This window comes from Chrysochloris asiatica, unplaced genomic scaffold, assembly GCF_000296735.1.
Source record: "Chrysochloris asiatica unplaced genomic scaffold, ChrAsi1.0 scaffold00228, whole genome shotgun sequence".
NCBI lineage: Eukaryota > Metazoa > Chordata > Mammalia > Afrosoricida > Chrysochloridae > Chrysochloris > Chrysochloris asiatica.
In genome coordinates, this window is record NW_006408746.1 from 1,325,558 (window position 1) to 1,338,814 (window position 13,257).

The window sequence follows — 13,257 nt, forward strand, 5'->3', positions numbered from 1 at the left end:
TGATCTTCATCAGTAAATATTTTAAGTCCTCTTCCCTTTCAGCAAGCAAGGTTGTATCATCTGCATATCGCAGGTTGTTAATGAGTCTTCCTACAAGCCTGATGCTACATTTTTCTTCATATAAAAGCACCGTCTTGGATTATTTGCTTAGCATACAGGTTGAGTTAAGTATGGTGAAAGAATACAACCCTGTCGCACACCTTTCTTAGTTTTAAACCATTCAGTGTTTCCCTGTTCTGTGTGAACAACCCCTTCTTGGTCCATGTATACATTCCTCATGAGCACAATTAAGTGTTCTGTAGTATTCATCCTTTGCAATGTTGTCCATAACTTGTCATCATCCACACATTTGAAAGCCTTTGCATAGTCAATAAATCACAGGTAAACATCTTTCTGGTATTGTCTGCTTTCAGCCAAGATCCATGGCACATCGGCACTGATATCACTCATTCTATGTCCTCTTCTGAATCCTGCTTGAACCTCTGGAAGTTCTCTGTCAGTGTATAATTGCATCCATTTCTGTATTACCTGTAGTAATATTTTACTTGCATGGGATATCAAAGATATTATCTGATGATTTCACATTCCATTGGGTCACCTCTCTGGAATGGGCACAAATACGGATCTCTTCCTATTAGTCAGCCAGAGAGTTGTCTTCCAAATTTCTTGGCAGTGATGAGTGAGTGCCTCCTTTGAAATTTTCTATTCAGCTCTTGGACCTCCTCAGTTCTTCTATTTGTTTTTGCATCTCTACACTGGAGAACAAGTTTCAGTGTCTCTTCTGACATCCATTTTGACCTTTTCCTTCTTGTCTTCTTAATAACTTTTTGCTTTCTTCATGTATGATGTTCTTCATGTCATCCCAAAATATGACATTGAGCATATCCTAACTGAATTTAGAGATTATCTCAAGAACAGATTTGATGCATTAGACATTAACGACCGAAAATCAAAAGAGTTGTGGATTGACATCATAAAAATCATACAGGAAGAAAGCAAAAGGTCACTAAAAAGACAGGAAAGAAACAAAATACCAAAATGGATCTCAGAAGAGACTGAATCATGCTCTCTATTGTAGAGAGGCTAAAGCACTTGGACGAAATGAGGAGGTAAAAGATCTGCACAGAAAATTTCAAAGGATAGCTTGAGAAGACAAAGTAACGTATTACAATGAAATGTACAAAGACCATATGTTACAGAGTAGAACTATATGACAGAGTAGACATTGCCTACATAGTTTCCAAGGGTGTGATCTTTATGATAGTGGACTCACATGTCTTTCTCCCTCAGAGGAGCTGGCGGGTTCAAAGCACTGACATTTTGGTTAGCAGCCACCTGCTTTACCCACTGCACCACCATGACACCTCATGTCTCTGATGCTGTGTTTTATATGTCAGAGTAGGTCACATAGCAGACTTAAGTGGGGAATAGACTTTACCTCTTGATTAGAGAAGATGCAGTTTTGCTGTTGTTTTTGCACTTTTGCATATATAATCCTTGCCAGTTTCATTTGTATGACATTATTCATGTATTTTCTACATGTTTTATCGATGTTTAAAGGACAGGATAATAGTTAGATTTTGATTTGTTCACTCCTTGTTTATGTAAAAGACCAGTCAGCTCAAGAACTGGTTTCTTAAATGTAATCATTTATTTTTTTATGTAGGTAAAAGTTATCTTTTATCCTTTGTTTTATTTCTGTTATGGTTTGTCACACCATGGCCAGAGTTTGACTCTGCTGTATTTCAGTTGCTATCTTTCATGCCTATATTTTTTCCCTCATCTAAATTTCCAATGCCTTTAAACTATCTTTTTATATAATAACTACAACATGTGGTAGCATATTTTCATTGACCTTTCCATACGTGAATATTATTTATCACTCTAGTTTTTTCATAGTTTGGTTAAGGAAAAAGCAGGTTGACTATTAGAGGGCTTACTTTCAATGTGTGGTTGATGACCTAATTGATTGCGATCATGTGTTCCTTTTGAGCTTGAAATATGCATAGATGTAGGTCCTCAATCACATGTCTCAGTGCATTTTCTGTAATTTTCCTGTGATAAGATGTCTCTAGGCAGAAATAAGTGTTATAGAAAAAATAATAAAAATAGTTTATTTATAATGCAAAAATTGGTTTTTCCTTCCTTAAAAAAGCTGATCATAATTGCATCACAATATAATTTTTCTTAAGAAAAAGTAATTATTATTTTTTTTTTTTTCCAGGTGTATGTAATGCATACATTAGCAGCTTCACTTTCTGCTTGTATTTATCAATGCCTATGTGGTACTCATAACTACAGGTAAGTATATTTTCATGAAATTAAGAATGTTTATAGTAACCAGTGAAGTTTCAGATTTTGTATGTTTTTGTTTTAGCAAATTATACTCAGTCATCTATTTTAAATAATGCAGAAAGGCATGCAGCTGAGATGTTAACTGCCTTTTCATCCTTGAAATTTTAGCTTATGTCTTTATGATAAATTAATCTTAGTCTATCACCACTCGTCTCTGTGTTTTTCATACAGTGGTGACTAGTGTGTTGCTGTGATTCTGGAAGCTATGCCACAGATTTTCTGTGTCACCCACAGTGGGTAGGTTTCAGACTAAGACAGACTAGGAAGAAGGAGAAACAGACTACTTCTGATGTTTGTTGTTGTTGTTGTTAGCCACTGAAAATCTTATGAATAGCAGTGGAACACTGTCAGCACCAGAATACAGACTATTGAAACACGATGGAAGAGCACCAGAATGTTGTCAGATATTGTGCCGGAAGAGGAGCCCCTCAGTTTGGAAGCCTCTTAAAATATAACTAGGGAAGGTTTGTCTCTTCAAAGTAGAATTAAGCCTGATGACAAAAATGGAGTAAAGCCTTCAGGATGTTCATTTGCTGATGGGCCACATCAAAATGAAGAGAAACAGTTGTAAACATTTGTTAGTAATCAGAACATGAAATGTACGAAGTCTTAATCTAGGAAATTGGAAATTGTCCAAAACGAAATGGAACACATAAATATTGATATCTTAGACATTAGTGAACTGAAATGGACTGGTATTGGCCATTTTGAATCTGACAATCACATGGTTTATGATGCTGGGAATGACAAATTGAACAGGAATGGCATTGCATTCATTGTCAAAAAGAATATATCAAGTTCTGTCTTGAAGTACAACACTATCTGTGATAGAATAATATCCATACACCTACAAGGAAAACCAGTTAATACTACAAGTATTCAAATTTATGCACCAACCATTAAAGCCAATGACAATGAAATGGAAGAATTCTACCAACTTCTTCAATCTGAAATTGATCAAACATATAGTTCAGATGTATTGATAAATACTTGCGATTGGAATGCAAAGGTTGGAAACAAAGTAGAAGGATCAGTCATTGGAAAATATGGCCTAGGTGATAGAAACTATGCTGGATATCTTATAGAATTTTGCAAGACAAATGTCTTCTTCATTGCAAATAACTCTTTTAAAAACATAAACTATGACTCTATGCATGGACCTCACAAGATGGAACACACAGAAAACAAATTGACTAAATCTGTGGAAAGAGACAGTAGAAAAGTTCTATATAATCAGCCAAAACCAGGCTAGAGGCAGATGGTGGAACAGATCATCAATTGCTCATATGCAAGTTCAGGCTGAAGCTGAAGAAAATGAAAACAAGTATACGAGAGCCGAGATATGACTATGACAATATCTCATCTGAATTTAGAGATTATCTGAAGAATAGATTTAATGCTTTAGACACTAAAGACCAAAGACCAGAAAAGCTGTGGATGACATCATGAACATCATGAAGGAAGAAAGCCAAAGGCCAATAAGAAGACAAGAAAGAAGGAAAAAGAAAACAAAGTGAATGTCAAAAGAGACTCTGAAACTTGATCTCCAGCATGATGCTAAAGCAAGGGAAAAAATGAGGAGGTAAACGAACTGAAAAGAAAGTTTCAAAGGGCAGGTCGAGAAGACAAAGTCAAGTATTATAATGAAATGTGCAAAATCCTAGAGTTAGAAAACCAAAAGGGAGAACACACTCAGCATTTCTCAGGCTTAGAGAACTGAAACAAAAATGCAAGCCTTAACTTGCAGAATTAAAGGATTCTATGGGCAAATTTTTGAATGATACAGATAGCATCAAAAGAAGATGGAAGGAATGCACAGCATCACTGTACCAAAAAGAAATGGTCAATGATCGATCATTTTAAGAGGTAGTGTATGATCAAGAGCCAATGATATTGAAAGAAGGAGTCCAAAGTGCCTTGGAAGCATTGGCAAAGAGCAAGTCACCAGGAATTTGTGGATACAAATTGTAATCTTGCAACATAACTGTTGGGGCACTGGAAGCATTCACTCATCTATGCCAAGAAATTTGCAAGACAACGCCCTGACCAAATGACTGGAAGAGTCAGTTTTGTGCCCATTTCCAATGCAGAAATCATCAGACAATATCATTAATATCGCATGCAACTAATGTCTTGCTAATGGTAATACAAAAAAACTGCCACAGCCATACATTGACAGAAAACCTCTAGCGATTCAAGCTGGATTTAGAAGAGGATGTGGAAGGAGGGATATCATTGCTGACGTCAAATGGATCTTGGCTGAAAGCAGTGAATAGCACAAAAATGTTTTATCTGTGCTTTATTGACTACACAAAGACTTTTGATTGTGTGGATCATGACAACCTGTGGACAACATTGTGGAGAATGAGTATTCCATATTCTTAGAGATCAGATCTAAAACATAAAAATATACACATGTAATTTATTATTGGTTTAAATGTTGTTTTGTTCTTTTAGTTCATTACAAACAAATCAATTTACTGGAATGGTGTATCAGACTGTATTGCTTCCCCGATACTCTTTGAAAATAGGAAGCTTAGATGAAGCAGTAACTCCCAACACATCACCAGCTCAATGGCCAGGTATAAATAATTTTTATTAGCTTTATTGAAAATTTTACTAAGTAAAAAGCTGGTTTGGTTTGGTTTTGCACATGATAATTACTGTTACTTATTGCTAGCATTGACACCAGTTATATATTCATCACTCATTATAAATTATATAATTACGTTCTGTTAGTAATACCTTGATCATCAGACTAAAATAACTGTTTTGTTACCTCATTTAAATTTTTTTGCTTTTTCATAATAGAAAATCATGTGTTAGGGCAGTACAATTTTATAAAAGTTATTATTTTATTGCAGATGCAGTGATGGGATTTTGAAATAGTAGTTTAAATTGGGTTACTGCTTTGTGAGATTTAGTGTCGTTGCAGGTTTTCAGTGATTCTCTTTATTGAACAAATAACTCAGCATTTGTTTATTGACTATAATTGTTTTTCCTAGTTATATGAACGTAGGAGAAAAAATGTTTACTTCTGATGCAATTTTTTTTTCTTTAATTTGAAAATATTATTTTTCAAATTCATCAATGGTAGCTCTGTTTGCTATTTGTTCTAGGAATAACTTCTTTAATTCGACTTTTGAATTCTTCTGGCGAGGAAGCCCATCCAGGGCTTACAATCTTGCTCTGTGAGATTCTCACAGCAATTTATCTGAGTCTCTTCATCCATGGCTTAGCAACACATTCTAGTAATGAACTGTTTCGGATTGTGGCCCATCCTCTAAATGAAAAAATGTGGTCTGCTGTATTTGGTGGTGGTGCGCATGTTCCCAGCAAAGAACAGACACATTCAAAAGCTTTAACTGGTTAGTTTCAAATCATTTACCTTTTTTTTTCCTTTTAAGTCTGAAGCTTTATTTATTGATGTGAATAATAATTTTCTGAAATGTAATTAATTTTAATTTATTCACTGTTCTTTTAACAGACCATTTTCTTAAAGCATAAACAGTTATATGGTGAAAATGCAATATAAACTTCCTGGTGCCGTTTTCAATCCTTAACATACTCATGCACCAATCTATTTTAGCATTAGTGATTAAAACTAAAGTAATCTTCTTAAGTTTTTATTATTGAAATTTTTATTTGCTTTGAAATACACTGTAATGTTGGTTTTTGTTGTATCCCAAATACAGATTCTCTCTTCTTTCTTTGGCAGGAAGGCACTTTGCTATGCCTAGCCCACACCAGGTAGTGGTATTCTCCATGGAGTGTGTGGGCTTTTCCAAAGCTCTTTCAGCCATCAGTTCTCATAGCCCTCCCAGTCTTGCAGGCAAGATTTTAGCACTAGAAATAGATTTTTACAGTTTAGCTTGCTTTGTGCTGTTTTGGAAGGGTTGGGGGACAAATGGGCCAGTTTTATTTTGTTTGTCATTTGTATAAAATTGAGACATTTCCTTTGATGAAGCCATTTTATTGATTTAAACCAGTGATTAGCATCTTAGAAAACCATCTTTAATATTTTATTCTGCTTTTATGGTTATTTTTTTGTATTTTACTGTAGACTTATGTTTTTAAGTATGTAAAAATACAGAAATTTCAGTGCTAATCATGGTAAATCAGACATTGCTTGGAATGACAAGAAAAACATTTTAATTGATGCTGCTTTTTGATTTGCTAATTATGATTCTGGCCATTATGGTTTTTGGATTTCTAAGTGTTAATAATACCATAAAAAGTAATATTTTACAAAATTACATCCCCTTTCCAATGCTTTGCAATTTAAAAACTATATGTATTGTACTAATTTAAAAACAGAAACACCAAAAGTTTTTGATCAGAAAAGAATATTTATGATTTCTGCCTTTTTGTTTTCTTTTAGTGATTTATTACCTTATATGTGATAATCTTGATTTTCAAATTTTGGATGTTATAAGAAGCAGATTTAGATGAGTGTTTATAACTGAAAACCTGCTTCATGCTATACTGACATGTTAAAGTAAAAAATTTAAATACCTTTTATAAAACAAGCCCTGTGCATATTTTTTTAGAAACCTGGTAAGATGATTTAACTCTTTATAAAGTTTAATTCACTTCCTTCATATTACTTCCTTCTTCTATACCAATTACACTCAAAAGCAATTTCCACTAAGTGCTGGCCCTGCTTGATTGTACAATAAAAAGCTCCCAACTATGAGACAAAACTTGTAAGGCTACCTTTCACTTGTTTGAAACTGTTACTTAATTATTGTTCTGAAGTGCTGTCGACTTGGTTCCAACTCATAGTGACCCTGTATGGTGTTTCTGAGGAGCAGCTGGTGAGTTTGAACCACTGACCTGGTGGTCCAGTGTTTATCATACTGTGCCACACCAGGACTCCAATATAGTGAACTCTAGAATTGAGGCATGTTGTTATATGCCATCAAGTCAGTTCTAACTCATAGTAACACTGTCTAGAGTTTTTCAGCAGTTGGTGAATTTGAGCCACCAACCTTGTAGTTAGCAATCCAGTGCTTATCTTACAAATCAACACCAGAACTCTGACTGTTAGCTGACACTCTCATTTTTTAATCTAACTTTCTTTCCCTCTCCTGCACATGCACTCATGGACATACACATACGCACATAGACAAATAATCCATATCTGTTCTTTATGATTAACAATTTTAAGACAAATTTACTTTATAACTTTGAAGTGAGGTTGGCAATTTTTTTATGTAAATTACAAAATAATATATTATTTAGACTTTGCAGATCCTTTTTTCTCTGTCACAGTTAATTCTGCCATTGTAACACACAAGCAACCATTAAGAATAGATAGACAAATAAGCATGGTTGTGTTCCAATAAAACTATTTATGAAAACAGACAATATTTACTTTAGAGGTAAATGCACTTTGTCATTGTTTCATTTGAGATAGAATATCTGCCTTCCCGTTAAGGGATTTCAGGTGTTAAAAACAAGTCAATGTTTCTGTGCATTGACCTCACATTGGACTTCATTACAACTATTTGAAATGCCCATGAAATAATACTTTTAGGACAAGTGGCATTAGAAGGGATAACTTATAGTCTCTAAAGGAAACCTAGGGTCCTGCTGTGGGTTAATGCACCAGACTACAAAACCATTTGAACTGCAAGGTCGACAGTTCAAGCTCACCAGCTGCTTCTTGGAAACTCTATACAGGGTCTCTATGAGGTCGGAATCGACTCAACAGCACTTAACAACAACAACAAAGGAAACCTGGTCTGGCACTATAGGATAAGCAGTGTACTTCTACCTCAAAGACAGCAGTTCAAACCCACCAACTGCTCCTCAGAAACCCTATACAGGACTGCTATGAGGTGTAACTGAGTCAGTGGCACTTAATGACAACAACAATAACAACATGGCCCCTAACTTCTTGACAAAGCCAGGAGGCAGTGAATTCAGTATTGACTGTAAGCTATTGAAAATACTTAAGGGTAATATTGCTTCTTCTGAAACTTAATACCATATTACCTACTCCTCTTCTGCAGACTACCCTTGCCATATTACTCTAATTGCAGTTGTATCTCCCTGGTCTTTTACCCTAAATGAAACTAAGTTCTAACTTTTCTTATAAATTTCAAATGCAAATTTACATTTTCTAACATTTTCATGTTTAAGTTATTCTATTATTCTTTTTGTGATTTTTATAAAGAAATTTCTTGTACTTTTAATTTTGATTTTTAAAAAAGTAAAAGACAACCTTCATATGAAATATTGGACTCTGAATTAATTAGTTAAAACTTCCAAAGTCTAAGGGGAGTAAAGTTTATAGCTTTATTGAATTTATTATAGTCAATTTCTAGGTTACAGATATCAGACAATTCATATTTGCCCTTTAATGTTATATAAATTTGCCCTTACTTTGAAGTGATTGACCAACTTCTGTTCACAACAGAATTTTTAACACAATTATGTTCACTTGCTATACATTCAGTTTTAAATCATTGAAAAGGCTTCCGGCCTTTTCTTGCACTAAAATTAAACCCACTGCCACTGAGTCTATTGCAACTTATAGCGATGCTGTATAGGCTGTAAATCTTTATGGAAGCAGAAAGCCTTTTTTTTTCTCCCATGAAGCAGCTGGTGGTTTTGAACTGCTGACCTTGCAGTTAGCAATCCTTGGCTTATCCTACAGTGCTACCAGGGCTTCTTCTCTTGCACTAAAGTGTGGCTAAATAAGAACCATATGCATCTTTTCCAGCTTACCTACAATTTTGACTTAGAGAAACTTAAGAATGGCTCTCTGGTAATTGATTTTTACCTTGCTTTAAATATGTCCTGAGGTAAAAGTATTTGAGCTTGTCATGTAAACTGTTAAAAGAGAAATTGTTGTTGAGGAAAGTACATATATTCATAATGAAAATTTCATTCTTAATAACAAAGCAGCAGTTCTAAGTTTCAACCATTTATGCTGAGCAAAGGTTGTAAAGAACCTCACTTACCAGCATTTGGTCGATGTTGCTTCTTGTTTTAACATTCAGATTTAGTTGATATTTCTAGGCACAGATACTATTATGTAAATTATCTTTCAAGTACCATCATAAACTGTATCCCACTAATTCACTGACAATAACCAGAAAATTCCTAATAATCAGAATTATCAAAGTATAACTGCATCTGTATGTTTCATGTCTTAGATTGGGACATAGGAGACAAGTAATACAAAGTACTAAAAACATGTGGTTAACTTAATGGGTAGGACATCTAAGTGGTACTGATGTATCTTTTAGAACCTAGAAACCATTTGAATTCACATAATCATGGAAGTAACTGGAAACGTACTTACAGAAAACAGGAATGGCATATTTAATCAGTTGCTAATCAGAAGGAAGGAGTGTATTCACTGAATGACAGAGCCAAAGGCCTACTTGATTCCAAGTTTGGCCTAGTCTCAGAAGCAGGAAGCAAAGGAAGGGAAAGAAATGAAGATACTTTGGTATTGCTGCTAAACATAATCATGATGTCCAAAGGTTCTAATTGCATTAGATTCTATAGTTGTTATCCAAGGAAGTATAATATAATACAATTTAGAAAAGTAGGTATGAATTCTGTGACTATTAACATATTTTCAATTGTTAGTGTTTAAATTTTACCAAATAAACCAGAAAGGTATAAAATATTCATTTACCTGATAACACTATCAGTGTCAATATTTTATGTTGAAGATGAAATACATGTTTAGAATGCCTAAACAAACATCTCTTTTCTAAAAAGCATTTTCATAACGGTAGTACTGTGAGGCGGGAGAAATAAGAGGTTTTCTGCTCCTGTAAAGATTTATAGTCTCTGAAACCCTACGCAGGGCCACTGTGAGTTGGAACTGACTCTTTGGCATGTAGTAGCAGCAGCAATAGTGTGAGAGGAATTTTTAAAAGTCATTATGTATTTTCCTTGTTCTGATATAAATTCTGATTTTAATTTTCTTTGCAATAATCTCAACTAAATTATATTTCTTTACATACCTTTTACATACTTTCATGTATGCTAATTCTTTTAATGAAATAAAACTTACATTTAGTAATTAAAATGATTTTCATTAAGCTTATGATTTCATTGGCAGCTCAGAATTCTTTTATAAAGTTATGTACATAAATCAGTAATTTACTATTTGATAAGAGTATTTTTATATTTTCTTTTAATTCTAAATCATCTTTTAGTGAAGACTTTGGTTTTTCTAATTAACTAAAACTAGTACAAGTGTTGTGTATGTGTGTAATTTTGAACTATTTTTGTGGTTAAAATATTGGGTTAATATTTAAAGAACAAAAAAGGCTAAGCAATATCAACTCAAACAATGACTCCTATTTTCCTGCTAACAGTTAGAAATCCATGTGTTCTCTTTTTATTGTATTGTATAACATAACTATATTTTAAATTTTATTTAAATAACTTTTACTGTACTGTATGATAATATCCATCATTTAAGACTTGTAAATTTTCTATCATTATCCTGATAAATTTACAGTAATGCTTTTTGATGTCTCTAATTTGAGGTAAAAATATAAAATAAACATTTATTTGTAGCATATTTTATTATAAGACTGTTAATGTCTAGACTATTTAAAGTATAATTCTTGCATTTTATTACAGATGTTAATTACAGATCAGAAGATTCATATTATTTGCTTTTCCCTGTATTTAATGATTATCCATGTTGTTGCTATCATTCTTTTATAAAAATATGCCCAGTTTCTTGACCAAAAATGCTAAGACTTGAACACATTTAAGATATAAAATAAAATCAGCTGTTCAAAAGATACTTGAATATGCCCAACACTGGTGATTTATTGTAAAGAACATTTAAAACCGGTTTACTCTCAAATAATTTTCCCAGATAAAGAGATAATTTCTTTGTTAGTGTTCTTGTACAGACTGTTCACTTAGGGTCATTTATGAGGTTTTCTGCTCCCACATAGAATGACAGCCTCGGAAACCCTATACAGAGTCTCTGAGTCTGAACCAACTCAGTGGCATTTAACAAAAACATCAATATAAATTTTAACATTCAAAAAGCATTCTATTGAACTGGATGGAGACCAGCTAACACTACTAACTGCTCTAAAAGGGATCACTTTTGAAGGTCCCTGATAGAGGGAGATAACATGGAACAACACTTAAAATTGTAAAATAAAAGACCAGGCTTACTTGTCAGAAAGAGACTGGAGGAGCCTGAGACTATGGTTGTCTGTCAACCTTCAGATCTGAACAGAACCCACCCTTGTGATACAGTTTTCATTTAAGTGGTAGATAGTGTCATAGGGGAGGACAACAACCGTAGTAAGGTATGGTAATCATGGAATGGTCAGTCATTCAAGATCAAAACGGCAACATTTACCAAAGAACAAAGTTCAGAAGAATTGGGAAGGAAGATGAAATAGAAATAAGAACCTGAGGAAGGAGGAAGTAGGATAATGGTTGTTACATGGAGGGGATTGCAGCCATTGAGACAAAACAAAGTATGATTTGTTGAATGTAAAGCTAATGATTTCTCTAAACCTTCACTCAATTCACAAATAAAAAACATTCTTGTCACGCATTAAATAAGAAATGTTCATACATAAGAATGGAGTAAGTATATTGTTGTTGTTGTTAAGTGCCATTGTCTGCTCTGACTCATAGCAACCCTGTATAGGGTTTCCAAGGAGGGACTAGTGAGTTTGAACTGCCGATTTTGTGGTCCAAACCAACCTTGCTGTCTCGTGCTTTGTCCCACAGCACCATGCCAAGACAGATATAAATGTTCAGTTTTACAGATAAATATATCCATGCAGCCAGGGTGCTCCTTGAAGGCCAAGATGGCCAAACTTTGTCTCTCATACTTCAGACATATTATCAAGAGGGACCAGTCACTGGAGAAGGATATCATGTTTGGTAAGGTGGAGGTCTACCTAAAATTGCCTTAGGTCTAGGTGCACTTTGAGGGAAAAGAAGAAACTTGCCTAATGATAAGCCACGCAGAATATTTCTTGTTTACTGCGAGGCATCGCTCTGGTCATTTTATTTGTAGCATCTCAAATAATACACCATTCAGAACTGTGAGCCTGCTTGCCAAGCATGTCTTGTTGTTGTCCTTGAACATCAAAAGGATTTGTTTTGTTTTTACTGTTGTTTTGTTTTGAATATTTTATTGTGTTTTAGGTGAAAGTTTACACAGCAGATTAGTTTCCCATTTGATTACTCATACACAAAATTTTCCATGACTGGTTGCTTTCACTGCAATATGTTAACATTCTCCCCATTTCCCACCTACCTTAGCCATTTCTAAGGCTTATCTTTGCTTTGGAGCAAATCATGTCCATTTGGTCTCCTATAATAGTTGTTCTAAGGAGCATATTCCTCATAGGGTATTACTGTTTATTTTGTGTTATTGTTGTGGTGAAGTGCCGTCTAGTTGGTTCCAACTTAAAGCAACTCTGTATAGGGTTTTTGAGGAGTTGCTGGTGAGTTTGAACTGCCAGCTTTACAATTAGTAGTTGAGTGTTTATCATACAGCACCACACCAGGATTTCATTTATTTTATAGGCCAGTCTATTATTTGACTGAAAAATGACTTCTGGGAATGGCTTCAGTTCCAGGTTAAAAGGTTACCTTAGGGCAGTAACTTTGGGGGTTCATTCCTCCATTCTCCATCAGTCTTGTAGTTTTGGTACTTTTTTGTGACTTTGAGCTTCATTATACATTTCTCTCCCTTGCTAACCAGAACCTTCTTTTGTGTCCCTGGTCAAAACAGTCAATAGTGGCAGCAGGGTACCATCTAGTTCGTCTGATGTCAGGCTAGAGAAAGCTGTGGTTCATGTGGGCCATTAGTCCTTTGGGCGGATTGCTTCCCTGAGTCTTTGGTTTCCTTCACTCACCTTGCTCCAGATGGGAAGA

The 13,257-nt window shown here is 34.5% G+C and overlaps 1 protein-coding gene across 1 annotated transcript in view; it reads left to right on the top strand.

Moving 5' to 3' along the window:
• Window positions 1-13,257, top strand: part of DMXL1 (Dmx-like 1) — a 280,448-nt gene that overhangs the window by 191,379 nt on the left and 75,812 nt on the right. The window contains exons 26-28 of the mRNA XM_006873194.1: window positions 2,225-2,301; window positions 4,813-4,937; window positions 5,475-5,723. Coding sequence (XP_006873256.1) covers window positions 2,225-2,301; window positions 4,813-4,937; window positions 5,475-5,723 — 451 coding nt within the window. The remainder of the gene's footprint in view (window positions 1-2,224; window positions 2,302-4,812; window positions 4,938-5,474; window positions 5,724-13,257) is intronic.